Source organism: Clavelina lepadiformis, chromosome 9 (genome assembly GCF_947623445.1).
Source record: "Clavelina lepadiformis chromosome 9, kaClaLepa1.1, whole genome shotgun sequence".
Taxonomy (NCBI): domain Eukaryota; kingdom Metazoa; phylum Chordata; class Ascidiacea; order Aplousobranchia; family Clavelinidae; genus Clavelina; species Clavelina lepadiformis.
In genome coordinates this window covers 2,809,502-2,829,218 of record NC_135248.1, presented here as the reverse complement: position 1 = coordinate 2,829,218, position 19,717 = coordinate 2,809,502, and the positions used below count along the sequence as shown (strand labels likewise).

General features: G+C 36.7%; 2 protein-coding genes across 5 annotated transcripts; one reads left to right on the top strand and one right to left on the bottom strand.

Moving 5' to 3' along the window:
- Positions 1–1,659: 1,659 nt before the first annotated feature.
- Positions 1,660–16,771, top strand: LOC143470421 (interferon regulatory factor 8-like). Of its 4 annotated transcripts, none has more exons than XM_076968549.1 (14): positions 1,660–1,776; positions 4,506–4,615; positions 4,742–4,922; positions 5,648–5,806; positions 12,252–12,432; positions 12,617–12,682; positions 13,534–13,656; positions 13,930–13,985; positions 14,260–14,536; positions 14,776–14,948; positions 15,269–15,412; positions 15,490–15,627; positions 15,740–15,850; positions 16,084–16,771. In XM_076968549.1, the coding sequence occupies exons 4-14, from the start codon at positions 5,747–5,749 to the stop codon at positions 16,465–16,467; spliced, it is 1,713 nt and encodes a 570-aa protein (XP_076824664.1). In that variant the 5' UTR covers positions 1,660–1,776; positions 4,506–4,615; positions 4,742–4,922; positions 5,648–5,746; the 3' UTR covers positions 16,468–16,771. The 4 variants fall into 4 exon arrangements, with proteins under 4 accessions (XP_076824664.1, XP_076824663.1, XP_076824662.1 ...); XM_076968548.1 differs by having other exon boundaries at positions 4,506–4,643; XM_076968547.1 differs by lacking the exons at positions 1,660–1,776; positions 4,506–4,615; positions 4,742–4,922; positions 5,648–5,806 and adding an exon at positions 8,025–8,512 and having other exon boundaries at positions 12,623–12,682.
- LOC143470423 (DNA polymerase alpha subunit B-like) lies at positions 16,763–19,094 on the bottom strand. The gene is made up of 3 exons (XM_076968550.1): positions 17,713–19,094; positions 17,422–17,594; positions 16,763–17,250 (listed from the first exon to the last, which is right to left on the bottom strand). The coding sequence occupies exons 1-3, from the start codon at positions 19,057–19,059 to the stop codon at positions 16,995–16,997; spliced, it is 1,776 nt and encodes a 591-aa protein (XP_076824665.1). The 5' UTR covers positions 19,060–19,094; the 3' UTR covers positions 16,763–16,994.
- Between the last annotated feature and the right edge of the window lie 623 nt (positions 19,095–19,717).

Here is a 19,717-nt window from a genome sequence, read left to right as displayed (position 1 = left end):
AAAGCAGACCAGACACCCTTTTACAAAACACGAATCTAAGCTTACAATGTCGATAAGATAACATGCTGTAATATGATAAAAACTTAATTTGTCTACATATAAACTTGCGTTCTGATAAATTAAATTTCCAATCAAATACAGGAAACATTAAACTGACATTACCAAACAACTTCGAAACAGCACTTTACATGCTTTTCATAGTATTGACTGTAGAAATCATCTTATTTCGTTACTAGATTCTAAATTTTTACGTAAATGCCTTGGTTATGCTAAGAAAACAGCAGCAGGACGTACGTAATGTTTTGTTGTCGAATATATCAACGTAACCATTCGTCATTCGATGCGGACTGCTCTCTTGTTTCACCATTTACCGGACTTTTTACTTTAACCAGAAAATGGCAATTGAAAGGTGTCAAATTTTGGTTTTATTTCAGCTATGACACTTAATTCTTTAACTTTTTGGCGTAAACATAGAGTTCTGTAGCTCAAAACTTTACTCGAGTGCAAGAACAACTACTTTTTCAAGATACAGAACCACATATTATTCCGTTCTTCTCATGATAGCTAACATATGTGTTGAGCAAAACTGACTATGGCAGGATGCGATTGCTAAAACGAATGCCAGTTAAAAATTTAAAAAGAAATATACCAATGTAATAATTAAAATTGTTTAAATCAATTTGAGGTTTATGTTACTTGTGTAGCTTCGACCGCTTCGACCGTAAACTATCAAACTTCGTCATTTTACCAGAGCGCCAGTTTTACGTCATAATAGAAAATCAGTTCTCACCATAAGCATAAAAATTCTTGGTTTATAACAATTGTAGATTTGTTACTTATTTGTACATGCAACCCATGATGTTGTTGCTTTTCCAGCGTTGTAATCGCTACCAAATTCAAATCAACTCACAGCAAAGCCGCTGGCTGTTTCGATTTGCCATTTGTTGCGTTTGCAGCAATTGGAATTGGATTCAGATCTTAACAAATTTAGGCACAACAGGCTGTACTCGTCTCTTGTTTTATCTGAAGTGTGGAAATGTCGTCGGAATAAAGTCTTGAATTAATGACAGACTAATCAGTTGACAATCAACTGAGAAGGTATGGCGGCAATTACAGCACGTGGTAGGCTATCCGACCATCATAGTCATAATGATAGGCTTATCCACCAGAGTGCTACTAGTTTATGGTAGGGTAGTAAAACATTATCATTTCGGTTGCATTCATATAATATAAAAAGCAGGACTTAGGTCAAGTGGGGAAGGTATAAAATAATAGGACTTATAAACTCGCTTGTAAATATAATATATGTTTATGCATTTTGCTATGGTGTTTATTATTGACGGAAGACGTTTCTGGTTGGCGACTGCTGCAAAGTTGTATGAGGCAAGGTCAATAAGAAAATTTTTCATAAGTTTTAATATAATTCTGTATGAATGCTATTGTTACACTACCATAGTTTGATTAATAGCTGCTGGCAAAACAGCTTACCGCTGGTAAAAGTAGTTCGAAGCGGGATATATATTCATCGCGTAGGCGAGGCCATTTTAAAACCAAAATAAGTCACTTCTGTTTTCGCGTGGCCTCTTTTCTATAAAATCATCGAATTCATATACGAGCTCAATACAGCGTATTATTGTTTGCTATACTTTTTTGTTTCACAGAATTAATTTTAAGTGAATCAAAGTCTAGTTTGACTAAATTCAAAACTGTTTTCAAAATTAAAAGACCATGAAGAGCATGATCTTCAACAAGGAATTTCGATGAATTAATGTAAAGGTGCATATATTCAACTATATTTTACAAAAAAAATTTATAGCTAATTTATATTGGTTTTGAAAAAGATTTTAGCTTAGACTATCAGTTCACAAATCGTATTAGTATGTTCAGCATGATAAGCAACAAAGAAAAAAATGGAAGACGACAAAACTGTACAACTGTACGTAGATAGCGACAGAGAAAACAAACCTACGAAAATAGTTTTCCGTATAACATGTAACTTTCTATTGTACACACTCGACCTGTAAGCATTTGCAATGAACTTTTCTGTAACTGCGTGTGCGTTTTTGTAGTTGTAGAAAGTTCTTTGTTAGACCTAATAGTCAGTTAAGCAAGTTTTCATTATTGAAAAATCATAATATATTAAGAATTGAATTGTGGAATTTAAAATTTTTTGGTTGGAATAAAAAACATTTACGAGAAGAAAATTATTATAAAATGAGCAAAATTAATTGCAACAGTGCAAATGTAGGTATCCAAAATAGTCAGTGACAAGAAATAATTTTTATTGATAACCTTTAATAGACTAAGTTATAACTTATTTGCAGAAGCTAAAATAAGAACAATCAAACTATTATCGAATTCAATATATTTTGACGCGGGTAAAAGTAAAGGTGGGTCCTTTACTTGATTTCAAGACTCCGAGATGAGACGTTAAGGTTCCTTCTTGTTCTGAGTCATTAATGAAAGTATACGAGGCTTAATTATTTTCTCTGGATCATTTTGTTTAAATACAGCTAATACCTATAAAAATGGATTTAATAAACACATAAATATATCTGAAAAAAATATTTGAATTTTGAAAGTAATTAGACAATAGCTACATTAGTTTATAGCCTAATTATATATATTAGGCTAAATGTGGAAATGTGATTAATTTCTTTAATTAACTGATAGATACTAACAATATATTATTGATATTTTACATGATTTGTGAATATGTAATTAGACTCGTTGCTTTTTAAAAATTTTTTATTATTAATTTAATAAAAACTTTCAAACAGTTTTATTTTTCCAGTATTGACGAGAAATAGCAATTACCGTTGTAAACATTTTGATAACTTCATGACAAAACAATTTTTAAGCAAGTTTACAGCCAATTTCGGGTATAAGAAAATATTTTTTTTTACTAATTTTAGCTTGTCTATTATTTATTGCTTTCCAAGCTTTGGTTAAAAACTGCAATCAAATTCAAATCACTACAAACCCAAATTAAAGAAAGAAATAAGCTAATTAACTGGTTTATAAATTATGATACAATGCTTTGGATAGCTGTTATTTACATTTAATTACATTATAAAGGCTTAAGAACCTTCAAAAGAACAACACACAAGATTCACTGTTATTTGGGGCTATTATTTCTGGAAATGATCTTTAACCTTTTATGCTATATGCATTATTAAAAACGATGATTAGGCAACGTAGGCCTTTACATCTTTCCTTTACATCCGAATAATCCAAATCTACCACAGCAGAAGTTAAGAAATATTATAAAGGAAACCACTTTTGAAAGTATGTTATGACATAAATTGCTCATACTTCGCAACAGCACAAGTCAACACAAGTAGTCAGCACATACTAACCCAAGTCAAGTCAAGTCAATCTGGACAAATTATATGAAAAATTGCGGTTTTAGACCGAAAAAGTGATTTATGAAACAATTTTTTATTGGGTTATTAAATTTGATTTTAGATCAGGATGATAATCAGATTTGAATGTTTATGATGTGGTGCTTGTGACCACATTTCACAAATGGCTCACGATTTGAACCAATTGACGCTTTGCTTGTGGTCATGTTATTCATGTACAAATAGGCTAAATGTACTAAGTATAAAAACTTATTGCTTGTTTTGTAAAAAAGTTTAAGTTTTTCATTATGATGTTGAGTGACTAGTGCAAGATGAGTCCTGGTACTTACCGCTTTTCGTTATGACCTCACACGGTATTCAAGATCACGTGTTAGAGGAAATTAGTAGCAGAGAAAAACAAAAAAACCCGTTGAAAGTCACCGATTGAATAACATTACTTAGCATGGCTTTACATTCTCGTATAAATAGATTTGCTAAAGACCTAATTTAAACAGCTATAATCAAAATTACATGTGCACAGCTTTTCTTCCGTGCGTCGACATAAAAGATTGAGTTAGATAAAAAATTGGCCGTTGCTTATATATTTTTCCCACTTGAATAAATGATAAATGAAAAAAATGCGACTGACAGAAATGGCACCATCTTTCAATTTTATTCTTGTCACAACCTTTGCCCGTTTTGTTTTGCCTATAAATCCAAACTCATGTAAAATTAAGATAAATGTTGGGTAGCGCTAGACCAATTCACCCATTTTTATTTGCTTAAATTGTAACGTATAGGCTATAAGTCTAACTTACACTGTGGAGCTAGTTTTCACAAACTTCACTTTATACCAAAACCAAAAAGTTGGTTTCGAAGAAAACGAAATAAATCTCATGCTGATTGAAAAGGCGTGTCCCGTCAAGTTGTAAGTCAGAGAAATAGTCTTTAAAATATAGGTATGCTGCACTGCTAGAGCAAGTTTACTCATCCTCCGTTTATGATTTTATACGCTACCTACGTCGTATAGAAAAGGTTTACATTTTTTACTATATGTGCACCATTTGTGTAGCACGTATGTTTTATTAATAAATAATATGACAAAACTCTATTAGTTCCCCCATACTCCATCCATTTACTGCTTTCTTTTGCTTATGCTAGTTATAGACTTGGAGATCGAGCTACAATGATTGAAGCTGCGGCCAAACGCAAAGATTTGTGTTGAAGCTCTATCTCGTATATGTACAGTCAAAGAATACACGATAACCAATGTGATTATAATTATCGTTGCCATATACGGTGTTTTAATTGTTTTTCTTGAATGTTTGCTTTGTATAATAAAAATGTAGCAAATATTATCCTAAAATTTTAGTCTAAGAATGACTTGCATGTTATAGCAGCTATCGATTCCAGGAAATACGCAGACGTCTTCCTGGATAGCTCGGCCGTGGAAGTAGTGGATAACATTCATCTACGGATGTGTGGACGTCACACACAGTACTTCATTGTCCGTGAGACTGCATTAAGAAGAAGAAGATACTTATAGATTATATCAAATGAGAAAAACTTAAAAAAAAAGTTTAGTTAAATATATGTTCTAACTGTGCTTAGACACTTCCTTCAGTGATGTTGTCCGATGTACTTCTATAACTATATCCATCATGATTTGTTAAATATGTTATATAGTAAGCTGCCAGTATAATGGAAAGTTCTGGCGAATGCCCATTCAGTAGGACAAAATACATCCACATTTAGGCTAGTTATATAAAATATCCTGGAAGTAAATTTGAACCTATTGTAAATTATTGATATAACTATACACAGAGAAAACAATAAAAAATGACCGGAAATGTATGCAATCAATTGTTCTGTAGCCACCCAGACATCATTGTTAACTTCTAACTACATTTCAATCGAAACTAGCTTTGGTATTGTCTGGAACGTTTTGCGGTACACAATCTGCCAATCTGGCTTATTTATAAATCGTGAGCCCTTAATGCTGATTTGATTTCCTTAAAAATTTCACATTCTTAATACAAGCATCGAGTTTATCGTAATAAAGGAAGTGCATTAAACCATTAGAATTTCCTCTTTAGCCAAGAAATGCAATGACACTAAAACGCTATTGTGCTGTCAGACCCTAGTTTCGATTCCTACTTGTGTGCTTTGCATGCGCTTTCACTGTTAAGTTTTTCGTTAGGTATATGTGGTTTCGTACCGTACGTGATATAATAGGTATATGACATCACTCCTAAAACTAAGTATTGGGCACTTGACGGTAGTACAAGTGGTTGTTTTTTCAGATACACAAGCTGCGCAGCTCGTTTTTGAAGGTGCTACGCTGTTGGAACCACGAAATCGACAAAACGAAAGCCGAACCGAAATCTTTACGCCACAAACCAATGCCTACCACCAATATGCGTACTTGCAACCTCAAGTCAATTTATCAATTTATCCAGCTGGTAAGAAACGTTTTTTTTCTATTTTGAAAATATCTTAGAAATAATATTTAACCAAGTTTCGGTTATGAATAAAATTTTGTTGTTAGTAATTTAATCTGGGTCACGTTTTTATGAAGTCTGCAGTTTATTTGCGGATTAGCTATTTAAATGTCTTCCCCTCGTTTCATGACACTCTCTTGGCGATAACTGGTTGAGCTGTGTCATGAATAGCATCATCAACCATGTCGAATGAAAAAGCAAAAATATCGCTTTGAAATTTGCTAAAATTACTTTGCATAAAAAGATTTCACAGAGACGTGATTTGTTTCAACCAAATAATTAGTTTCGAACCTAGGAAGGCTAAGTGCAAGCTAGCAGTATTACGCATCGTTGATTGTGAGTTATGTTGAAAATGTGGCTGTTTTAACTGGAAAAAGTGACCTGAAAAGAACTCGACTGTTAAACGCAAAGAAAAAAATTTTGAAACTTCAAACTCTTCACCTATTTTGGGTGTATCTGTTACATCACTCGACACGGTACGTCACGAAAAAACAGCCTCCAACGATGCACAACTCGGTGCCTACCAAAGAAAAAAAGCCCGTGTGTGACGTGACGTGATTTCCGCATTCTGCTGAAAACGTGCTCACTTCTATAAGCTTACTCCAAATGTTAAAGGGCCCTCTTGTAGTTTGAAAGTTAATGGAAGGGAAGGGTATCTACATTTCAGAGTTTCCGATTTGTGTTTTCGATAGTATTTGTTGTGGTTTGGTAACAGCTCAATGTATAGTGATGGAAGGTCAGTTGAGTCTGGAATGTGGTTTACTTGGCAGAGGTTGTTAATATTTACCCCGGTTTGACCGCCTTGTGGTTGGTTTATCCATTTGTTTTCGATTTTTAAGTTTGTGGAAAAAAAATTGTCTTACCGTCAACGTGTCGCAATGCCGACCTCGTTACTAAGGCTAGCCAGAAGCAGAAGTCATTGTCGTACAGTGAGACCTATGACGTCAAACTGACCAGCACTAGATACCGAGCAAGTGACATACACACCAATTTTTCTGCGACTGGACGTGTTTCTGACCCTATGACAAATGTGTTTTATATTTGCTCAGCGTCTGAATTTAACGCTCGTCAACCAAGCGCAACTATATACTTACAGTACCTTGGTGTCAATGAGTTCACGGTAGTCGAGGCATGAACTAGCTGGTTATATATTATCTTGGCATAGTAGCTTTCTTTGCAAACTTCCCATGAAGTCTGTTTTAGTGCAGTTTTACAATTAAATTAAATTAAATTATCTCAAAAATTAGCACCAGTGGACGCATAGATGTGGCAGTTGTTTATGGGCCTTAATGATGGTTTTATCCGGTTTCGGTCGGTAGTTGGTATGGTTGAATTAGATGACGAAGATTACATCCTTTATTCTGAAATGTAAATGTTTTTGCGTAGATTCGCTAAACTTGAAATTTTATCTTTTCTGATTTAACCTAGCCTAGTAGAAAAATTATATACGCCGTAAATGGAAATCATACCCGAGTTCTACTGATCAATTATATCTATGTGTAAGGACTAGGTAACTTGCTTCGTAATATTTAGTAAGTAGCGCGGTAAAGCTACTTTCTGAAAGGTGTAGTTCGAAAATCAACGCTGGTTTCGCAAGCAAAAATGCTTTCGAAAAACGTGCTTGATACGAGATAGGAAACGTATTACGCCAGACCGGTAAGCCCCGTTCATATTCCCATTATCACGACATCCTAAAATAAACGACAGTGTATGGGCACGAACCAAAGAAAAACGCTGGAGACCTTTCCGAATCTGTTTACAGCCGAGGGCTCTTTTTGGAGGAAATCAGCCACGCGTGACGGGGAAAAAGAGAAATAAAGAGACAAAGGTTTTTTCCTATATAAACCACTCTGTAGCGTTTATCACGAAATGGCGAACGGTTGATAAACTGTTGACGTAGGTTGGCGTTGTAATGCAAGCTTGATGGTAAGAATTCTCCACAGCGGAAGTAATGCCAGGACTTCCCAATAGCAAAACTGTGAGATTGTCGTCTAGGCGAGGCATAGTTATGTGGCTTTGGTGTTCTATGCCATAGTAGGATACTGGAACAAAACGCTGATGCGTCCTTTCATTCTAGAATCTAGATAATACTTTGGGAAGGTTATCGTAACAAAGGAAGCCCGTTAACGAATTTAATTGCGCAGAAAGCGGAAGCTACTTTTACGTTGCTGTTTAACTACTTGTGATTGTTACGCAGGCTTATTTAATTTACTAGCTGTATACCTACCATACTCGTATTCAAATCACCTTGTCTTCGTTGCTATTGTTGTGTAAGTCTACCTGCAGTGGTGCGTGACGCCTGCATTTGAGAAATTCAGACATTCTATGATGAAAACAGACCTGGGCGGCCAACATATGAATCAAATAATGACTTCAGGAACCGAAACGCCTAACCCGTCACCGAAGTCTGGTCTTACCAGGGCCGGTAATTGTGGTACGGCCACTGACGATGCCCCGAATCCTAGTTCACCCGCTTTATCAACCACGTCTACCAGCAGTGGAAAAAATGAACCCCCGAAACGGCTGCGGTATTGGTTGATAGACATGATCAACAGCGGCACCATCCCGGGCCTTCAATGGGAAGATCCGAGTCATACGATTTTCCGCATCCCTTGGAAGCACGCTGGAAAAAACAACTGGAAGGAGGAAGACTGTAGAATTTTTAAGGTAATCAATGATCGGTACGGTTGCTTGTAACCAGTATAGGGACTAAGTCAAGCGTACACAGCTCAACTCTATTTTGCCAGTGTATGCGGTGTACCACTGGTGTCATTCACCTACATTGTAGCAGCCAAATGTTTGTCTTCAGACCGCTACGCTTCGCGGTCTTCGTTGATGAAGCGTGTAAACACAGCGTATCAGCGATTAACCCGTTGCAAAATTAATACTAGGTTGGTTTCAGTCGTGGGGTTCGTTTCGTTCACATTCCAACCGTTTGAAGATTTTTTGGTTTTGTCAATCAATGTTTGTTGAACCACAACAACGTGGAAAATCCACTCCTTTTTACTTTTTACTAAATCAAATTGAAAGTTTCAAATACAAATTGACATTTGTTGAAAATGATGTTGGTGAAATGGAAACTTTGTGCGAGTCTTTAAACTAACGACCCAATCCGATTTGTATTTGAAGCTCAGAAAATGTACGTCTGCTTTTGGCTTTAACCTTGCCTTTCTCGATCATTTTGCAAAGGTTTGGTATCGTTGTGTGTGTGGCCGTTGCCCTGGCCTATACTCAATGGCTGCAAACGACGACAACATAGTCGTATTTTGATAAAATTAACTGGCATTGGTGTGAAAGCGACGTACAATAGGTATTTCCTTGACGAGTCAAATTTCACCATATCGGATTTCATATTATAGAAGAAGCAGTTTGTCGGTACCTTAGCCTCTTGTGTTATTCTGACTCTTAACAAAAAGTTATAAATCGTGTCTGTTTGATACAGCCAGGCTATACCCAGATTAAATATCATAAAACATAAGACGAATCGGTAAATTGGCAACAAGCGAAACAAGCAAGTAATAACGCGACCAAAAATCGATGCATACATCTTTCACTTTTCATCAGCTTAACTATGTCGATTTTTGGCGGAAGTTGGTCTCTCAAGCAGAACTGCTATGAGCTGATCACAGACTGCTTTCTGACTCAGCAAAGAGAAATCTACGTCGCTGTCTTCTGACAGGAAGTAGGCTTACATTGCAAAAGATGATGAGTCTGGTGTTTTTTTTTCTTTAGCTCGCCTGCGGATAACGAAGCAAGATCTGCTATGCCTATTGTATGGTGACTTGTGCTAGGAGTTTAAATTACTCTGTTTGGTTACTAAGGCCTAATTCAATATGTCTATGGCCAATACATTATTAGAATTTATGTGTTATTCATGTAAATAATATTGTACGGTCATCCGTTAAAAATTCAATATTTCACCTTCCGTAAGATGCTTAAACAAACGAACGAATCGATATCGTAGTGCCTTTGAAGAAACCAGATTTTGTCACGTGACCAGCTTGCCCAAGTGCGAATAAAGAAACGCGTTGATTTCAAGTATTACGTCATATCCAAAAAAATTGCAGTACAATGATTAGCTGTTAACATTCTGTAGAAAACAATACGACTGATATAAATTGATTCGTTGATATCCAACATGTCACGTCATAACTCTGGGAACGATTTTTAAATACGTTTTTAGATGGGAACGGTAAAAAATTGTAATTTCATGTTTTCACAATGTAGAAAGAGAAGAGAATTGGCCAAAAAGTTTTCTGCTGACAAACAATCGACGAACCAGACGTACAATGATTACCCTCTGTTTTGTAAGAAGCTTTTTGTTGGATCGTCAAATAACTCAAGCTTTCGTTTTTAAGTTCGACACAATTATTGTATTAGAAGTTTCTTAATTATGTAATCGTAAATTGGCCTTTAGGAAAAGGAATTCACTAGGCCTTACCAGGGTAACAACGAAGATGAAGTTGACAGCAGATTTTGAACTAAACCAGATAGTTTTATGTTTGTCGTATTTAAAACCAACAACCAACGACAAAAAACAGAAAGCATCAGGTTTAAAACATGGACAGTTGTGAAATTTTAGTTGACCCGATGGTAAAATTCTTTAGTTTTTTGCACAGAAGCTCATACCGTTTTTTTTTGACAAGAAAATTTATAAAATGAAGGATCGATACCATATTAATAAAATTTAAGAAATGCGGCGGGTCACATGATCAAGACACGAAACTACCCAAAAAGGAAGCATTGGTTTCCACTATAACGTCATACTCAAGATTTTTCTTGAATTAGGTGTTGACGACCCCGTATTGTACAATTTTGTGTTTGCAAGCTCCGACTAATATAACTATAATTGTCATAACCTTGACATCTGACGTGTCACATACTAATTTTGAAAAGATTCTTAAATGCGGCGTTTAGGTGAAAACGGTGATCGGAAATCGTAGTTTCGAAGGAAAAATTTCCGTGTTTTCTCAAGATAGAAAGAGAAGAGAAATGACCAAAAACTTTACGCAAACAAGAGAAAAACAGGCGCATTTTGACCAGGCTTATCGATTGCGTAGTTAAGTTGTTTGTGTCGGTGAGGTCTGTACTTGTCCAAATTACGTAAGCCATCTTACGGAAAGTAATTGGGAACGATTTCCTCGTAAGTTATTATTCTCACACATACGTAAAAATAATAGTTACTGTACTTTTTAAATATAAAGAATTAACACATGAGTAGGTATTTAAGCTCCAAACCCTACCCTTTTAGCACGACAATCATGTCTGTTGCCATTTTACGTTACGTTTTACGTCTGTTACGTTCACTTACGTTTCAAATGTTAGCAAAATATTTGTCACCTGACAACGCGGGGGACTTTTACTCTGGTGCAACTAACATAGCAATAGGCTTATACGCAAAATCAAGCTCACTTCGATTTCGTTTGACGTTAAGGTATCTTTTATGTGAAAGCGTTTATTAAGACCAGTAAAAGTATCACTGGTTTGGAGTGTTCGTAAAAACTTGCAAATCTTCAGCCACCGCGTTTCACATACTGTTGTCCTAGAGACCTAGAATCTAGATGGTGGTGTTGGTCCCTGTCCTGGTATTTCTTTTAGGGTTCGGTAATTCGTCAACCCTTCTGATGCTCAAAAAGTACGCCGCGGGTAGCGGGAAAGAAACGTGTTCATGTGGGTAAAGCAACTATTTTTTTGGAAATTTTCAACATTTTCTCACCGTAATTCCACGATGACGATGATGCGGTTTACCTTAACATTCCACCGATATTACCGGTGGGGGATTTACCGTTGTGCGAAGTAAAGTTTTGCTCAAGGTTTTTATTTGTATATTAAAAATGTCCCTAAGGTAACTGACTTGGGTTATCCACCTTGAATTTGCAAACAAGTTGGGTTATTTTTTTTTATAATTGTCAGTTTGTCTTAGAAGTTTTGTGAGTGTCTTTGGATCAGATAGCCTCCGAAACCCATTTTACTGTCACCTAGTGTGACTATAAGCCAATAACATTTAAATGAAATTCATGCTGCCTTGGGTGGATCCGCAGTGGTTTGTTTTCCTATTCACAATGAGCCTGAGTTCACTTAGTGGTTTGATGTCGTCACAAATAATTGCAGGTTTCGATCAACTAACATATTCTCTTAGCAGTGCTCATTTATATGCGAATAATTACAAAACATTTTTCTGCCTCTGTTTCTTGCTTGTATTATTTCTGTGGGATTTATGTTCACTCCTCGACTTGGTACTTGAAGGGAATTACCCTCAAAACAAACCAATATTTAAAATAATTTGAAGGTACAGGAAATCCATTGATGGCAAATGTTTGCCAGTTACAGAAATCGCAGAGGCATAAAATAAAAACGACACGCACAATGAATATATTTATAACACGGATGCATTTTGGTTTTGCAGGCATGGGCGGAGCATCGTGGAAAGTTTAAGAAAGGCGACAAAATCGACGCAGCAACATGGAAAACGCGACTGCGGTGCGCTTTAAATAAACTACCTGATATAAAAGAGATGAAGGATCGAAGCCATTTAGATGGAAATGACCCATACAGGGTTTATCAATTACTCCCAGAGCCAGATAAAAGTATGTATATCATTACCATACTTCTGCTTTTCGTGAACTAATTTTTTACAAAAATTTATAGCCCTGTTTAGCCATTTACTTACACCTTGTATACAATAGCGCTGCATAGCTGGTAAGAATGCCTGGAATAGTTGTGAATTTAAATTAGCAGTGTGGTTCTGATTTTAACATAATCTGTTGTTAGCAACAGAGTTTGAAATCTATCCGCGGAACACTTGGGGAAGGGAATCTTCACCACCACACACAGCAAGTGAGTGAAAAAATAGCTTAGGATTTTCCATTAACGATAAACTTTGGACAAATAAGAGCCATTTTTTTTCTGGCCATTTTAAGTTGCAAAAAGATCTTTTTACTGCCCCAGGCGAAAAGTTATAACGAACCTCTTTAAATCTGCTATGCCTCGGGCAAGTTTTAGAATCGATATGCCAAACTTGTTTTTCATTGTGCAGAAAATGATATCTCTCCTGTTCATTATTAACTTGTTTTTAAATGCCAAGTCATTGGGGATAGTATTTGATCTAATAAAATTCGTTTTTATCTTTTATAATAGACCAGTTATTATAGAACTATATACAACTTGTTTTACAATAACTACAATAATAACATACATCGCAGCAAATTTTTTTTTCTGAACGGTAAAATTCAATGCTGTTGAAAATATGCAAACCGTGGCAAGCTATGTGTTTCTTTGTTCCCTGCCATCAATTGTTTTCTCACTTATATTATAATGCACTCACAACACCATGCAAATGTAAACAAGAATGCTTTAAGCAATGAACATAACTTACATAAGCTGTGTCGTTATAAAAATGAATTCCAGCGCTACGTAATATCCGCAAGTTACGCATGCGATGAAAGTTAGCATGACTGTAAAATATGCGCCAGGGTTAAAAAGTTAATACATATACAAACTACTTCCTGTGTGAGTGTATAGAGATTTTTAAGCCCATTTCTCCGCTCTAGCAAAAGCAGTACACTATAAACATACTACTCATTGTCAAGAATATACATTAGCAAACATTATGGACAAACACAATATGTTCTGATGCTGCACATCTGTTAAGCAAGTTCAAGCTGTTTATTAAAATTATGTAATTGCAGATAATAATATGCACCCTTATGCATTCGGCTATCCACAACAGCATGCTGTTCCATTCAATGGAGCTGCACAGAATATGCAAATATCTCACATAAACTTGAACACCGACCCGAGCAAGGAGTTTGGTGAGTTTTATTGAACAGGTTGGAGTCGAACCTACTGGAAAGGTTGTAAAGAAGTTTACATTGTTTGCCAGATGTAAACACTGATGGCTACAAGTGTCTATTACAGTATAACCCAGTGTCATTTTCATGGACATTTGCTGTCAGTTTTCCTAACTTTGCATAAATCGAAGTAATGTGACCAGTCATTTCAACTCTGAGTTAGCAAGCAAAATGTGGTAAATAAATACTACTATTGGTATTTAACATAAAACTTAAAAAGGTTTATCTCTTCAGGTCGATTGCAAATGCAAGAAACAGTCACCAATCAAGATTATTACACCATAAATAAGGTAATATGTGAATTTTAGTGAGTTTTTTTTTAAATCCTGGTCTAATTAATTTTCAAGATGCTGATTTTGTCTTCCGCTAATTAATTTTTTGAATAATGAATAATTTCAGAAATGTTTTAAAAAATTAATTTATTTTGTTTCAAATCTTTTTATGAAGTAAAGTTCACATTTCATGGATACGTATGATTATGGCGAAAAGCTTTTAAAGATTTATTTGTCGATTATACCGAAATTGCATTTGAAATGGAAGTAAAAATAACTTTGTATTTTTCAGCTCGACCTCATTTCGCCAACCGAAGCCAGCAACTCAGTGCAGAAATCGATGCTCACCGGTCCGACATTCTCACAGGACTCGGGTTACAATGCAAGTATGGATCCGAGGAGTCCTCCTCTTCCTGGCGGAGTGGCATCGCCAGGAGGAAGTGAAGTGAGCGCAGGCACATTGCCCACGGACCTGGAATTTGATAGCGAGCAGAGTGAGGCAAGCACGGGGGACATGAGGATGTTTTCTCCTGGAATGTACGATTTGCAAGTGCCAGACAAGGCTCCAGGTAGTTCAACTGTTGCAATGTTGTCTTTTTGCTGTTATTACATTTATTAACTGATTTTCTCTTTTTGCCTTATTTTGAATTATTGCGGTTTTATTTCTACTTAAAAGAAGAATTGCATTAAAGGGCAAAACGCATAAATTTTAATGCAATCAATTAAGTTTTTATAAAAATGACCAACTAATTGTTATCAATAGATTGTATCTGTATGGTGAAAGATAAGTTTTGTACTGCTTTGACAGAACCACATGAGATGGATATCTACATAAGATACAGGGGGATAACAGTCATGACAGAACACATTACCGAACAAACTGGCTGCCGGATTCACTATGGTGATACAGCTCTACAGCGCATTGCAAAAGAAGCTTATGACCTGCCTAGCATTGTATTTGGTCCCGAGTCATTACAGCAGGTTATTTTCATGATTTATACTTTGAAGTTTGTTTTACTGTTGATTTGTTAAAACTAACATACCAAATTATCCTTGCCCAGGACTGGATGGTTACTTGACCAATCAAGTACCATATTTTCACAGTCGCTAAAGTTTTTCCAGTATTATTATAAACCGGACCAATTGGCATCCAGGCTTATAAGACTGTACTGTAATTATAAGAATACATACGTTTCTTTAGTTCTCATACCGCACGTTTAAAAGAAGCGCTGCTGTTTTGACGTAATAAACTGAAGTAATACCAGGAAGTATTTTTCTTAGTTGGGTAAATTTATCTACAGGTTGGTCTTGTGGAGTGTGACTCTTACACGGTTTCAACCAAGCAAACTGCCTTCACAAAGCATGTGCTTGAGAACATGAAACGTGGTTTAATCATTAACTATGAAGACGGCTGTTTCTATGCAAAACGGTTATGCCAGAGCAGGGTGGGCTGTTGTCATGTAATTAGCATACTGCAAAGCTTTGACTTTTTCCATTGTCTCATTTTCACTGATTAACGCAGGTATTTATTCTGAGCCCCGAATCAACTGGGCACACGCCAGACAGATTGGATCGTAGCAATCGCATCAAGCTGTTCGATTATCGAAAATTCTGCGAAGCTCTTCGCCGTTACCATGCTACAGGCCATGCCAAGCCTGAGGTAAGGTCCACAGACTGACATCCATGAAATCTCTGGACTATTTCTCAAAACCCAGCATAAAAATTCGGAACTTTTTGAGACGGTATTGTTAATTGCGATAATTTCCTTGCAGATTGAAGTGAAGGGGTCATTCGGGCAAAACTGGTCAATCAAAACACCCATCGAAAAGAATTTAGTGACAATGTATATGATTCCTTCTGCTGCTCGATTCCTTCTCAAAAAAGTATGAACTTAACAGGCCTTATTTACCATCCTTAAACAATCATGTATTCTTGCCGCAGTTACCAGTGCTCTTTGGTGATAATGATAAGAAACTGAAGTTTTTTAACACTGATTACTTCTCGAATAAAGGCTGTATAATCAAAAGCTTACTCACATCAGTCAATAAGTTAACATTTGTGAACTTGTCAGTGATCAGAGTTCAGTCTTTTGTAACAAATCGTCTTTGCTCTCCAGGTTTCTGAAAGCCGCAGCTCACTTTCAATGGGAAGTTTGACAATGAACAGCATTATGGAGTCAGGCCCAGATAGCACAGATAAGCTGGCTGATGAGGTAATAAAAGACTCGATTCGATTTGTAAACGAAGTCATTGCAAAAATGGACATTGACTCCAATGGCCAGTTTCATTTTCTTGATGGCGTTGACGGTGTTCTGGATAACTGCAATGGACAACAGCAGCAACAACAACAACAACAGCAGCAGCAACAACAACAAATGGCCTTTCAAGGAGGCTATTTTTCACAAAACGTCATCCACACAGCTCCTTTAGCACCACTGCCAATGAACGATGTTGAAATGGAAACTGGCAATGGTTTGATGCCCACCACCAGAGTAATATAAGAATTCCAGTAGAGACATAGTCTGATAGACTGGTACCTGTCCGCTGACAAAAGCCATGGAGAGGAGAATGTTTATTTTCTAGCAATCGGCCTAAATGTGGTGTCAACGTGACGGTTGAGCAAAGGTTGCCATGTGCACATTGGACAGTTGCTTAGTTGGCTTGCTCATCAGCATACTACCGGGACAAAATTTGTAAACCGCCTTTTGTGCAGCATCAACTTGCTTTTATGTATTCATGCATGTTTTAATATCATGTAAATATCACTTTCTTGTCTGTATAAAATAAAACCAAAAATTAACGGAACCTCCAAGCTTAAGATGTTTCTTATCGTAGATGATTATACAATGCAAATACCACATTTATATCAAAGCACGTATGACATGTGCTATTGTCCAAACGTAGTGGCGCATGCAACAATTCACACTAAGTTTTAAAGTAAAAAAAGCTTTTCTGACTGCCAAGCGCCAACTAAGTATAAACTGTATATAACGATATAAAAATGCAATGAAAACTAGTTTTTTACTCCTTAGATCTTAACAATCTCCGCCCCAACTCGCATTTTGCTTGTCCCTGCTATCACCAGGCGTGTATAGGTGCCACCGCTCAAACCTTTTGCCAACCTTCCTGGATTTACAACAACTCGTCCATTGAGGCATTTAACGAAAGTCTTTAGATCGGACGGCAACAGTAGAACGTCAACGTCGTTTGGTAGCTGGCATCCTTGCTCAGCTGCAAGAACATCAAAGGGCATGCTTTCATGTGGTGGGTATAGAGGATAGAAACTAAAAGGGAAAAAGTGCCGTCATTTTCTGTTCCTTAGCATTGAAACAGTTCTACTACACCACACATCCATGTACACACCACGTTTTTTACAATTTTTTGATTGCGAATTAAGTTGCCTACATGACCTGATAGAGTGATAGCTAAATTTTAATCACATAAAATCAATCTACCTCTTCTGAGTTAGAAGGTGGCCGGTTAGTCTTGATAAACGATCAACAGAAGATGAGGTCTGACTCAGAGATATCTCTTCCGCACCAAGATGAAATAAAATGTCAGCAGATGTGACGCCAACATTCACATCGCCGACTTTAAATGTAGATGGATTTGTTGCGAAATGTACATTCTGAAACATACCTCTTGTTACAGCATACCAATTACACTTGGTTTAACAACTCATCGGTAGTTAAAGACAAAATGATTAAACTTAAGTGAGCATGATTACTGAATGGAATGGGTCTCACTTCTCTCTTCCTAGACACATATGGCGGTTGTGGGTAAACTGGATGATGAAACAGGTCTCTGTGTGATGGCACAAACACTGTTTGTGTGTATCCGTCTAACGCATTGCAGATGAAGTTAATCCAGTTTTGTCCCAAACTACCAAACGCTTGGTCGATTAAGCCGTTTTCAATCAAATTACATTTGCTGTCGACCAAAGGACCAATTATTATGGTAACATCAGGGCGATTTTGTTTCACAACAGAAATCAAATCAAGTAGAGGTTCATAGCTAAGCGAGTCTGATGTCGTAAATGGGCCAGAGGCAGCTATTATTGTTAACCGATCATCATCATCGGCTAAATCTTTTGGATTTCCCACTTCTATTCTGCCGCTTTTGCAGGTTGGAGTAAAGATTCTAGAAACTATGAATTTACTTCCTGTTGGGTTTGTCCCCAACATTGCCATAACTTGTCCTGGGTAAAGAGAATAGTCACTTAATCTTTCCAAGTCCACCGGCACACTACGTCCAAATGAATTTACCCTGTCTCCAACCAATACAACCCCTTGGGGCAAAAGGCGTGTGTTGGACTCGCTGCGCATCTGACCGACTACAACCACTTCACTCTGGCATGGGGCAGAGCACGGGGCGTAAGTTTCTATTTGATTCTTGTGTGCTTGTTGGATTTCTTCGGCAATGCTTTCCACGTTATCATTCAATACATCAGAGACATCCATAATTTTTTGGAACATGTATTTTTGCGGTTTCGATGATGCTGAATTTAATCGAACTGCACACCGATTCTCAGTCATTTTTAACCAAAACTCAGTGTTTGGTGAATCCCCTTCATATAGTTGTGCAGTGACTTCACCCGAGTTTATCCTACTCGAGTATTTTTGTGAACCTTTTGACACAGATGATGGCGGTGAAAAGAGGGGGGAGAATTGAACGTCCATTCGTGTAAACTTAGAATTGGGGGTGATAGCAACAGGAGTTTGAACGTTCATTTTACGTAGTTTATTTCTATTACCAGGACTACAGTAGCCGGCCATAATATCTAGGGCGTCAGTGGGTGTACTGATATTTGTAAAAGCATCAGTGGTGTTTGAGGAGTGGTGGTCAGTTTTTGTTTTTGCAGTACTTTTTGAGCGTGTGTTAACAAGTTCATGCTCTAGCTGTTCCAATTCTGTAATTGTCAATGGTGTCTGGTTATGTCTGCTTTGATAAGCCAACCATTCGTTGACCATTGAATCTGCGTCAAAAGCAAAGAGTTCTGAAATTTCAACCAGTTTTGATATGATTTCATCATTTTCAAGATCAATATCAAACTCTTGAAATTCTTCAACAATATTTTCTCTTGTTGCTGCCATAATTACAGTGCAAATTTTACTTAAACTGGTCTACAAAACCTGAATTAAATCATATTTTATTAAGGTATATATATTAAATGTATTAGTTCATACAGAAATTTTGCAGATTTAACAGAAACACATAGGTACAGACAACGGGTACTATCTGATGGGTCTAGTATACAAGTGCACTGTGTACTAGATGTATTACTGTACATAGATGCATTTGCATACTAGCCTAGACCCTCTATCTGATTATAAGACATTCCTTCAATGCTACACTAGTATTACAAAACACACCACCAAAATTACTCCTGCTCAATAGTTATTTTAATTTACCACAACCATCAACTGAAACCTTGAGAAGTTCCTATTCATGGGTGTAGTAGCGGAGCTACAGATGACATGAGCAAGGTAATATTATTTTCGGAGGTATTTTAAGCCTTGTAAGCTTGGTCACTTTTCTCCAAGCATAATAACCTAATTAAACGTCTTATATATACTAGTGAGCTGACTAATCTATGCTATAGGCCTAGTTGCTATGATGATGGTAGGCCTAAAGCCGCCTAATCGCCAAACTCTTAACATCCCTAACTTTTCTCTGTCGTTTTATTTCGCGCCAAACAAGCTGACGTAATAATTCATATACCCTCAGCGTTTGATGTCAAACTATTCGGTA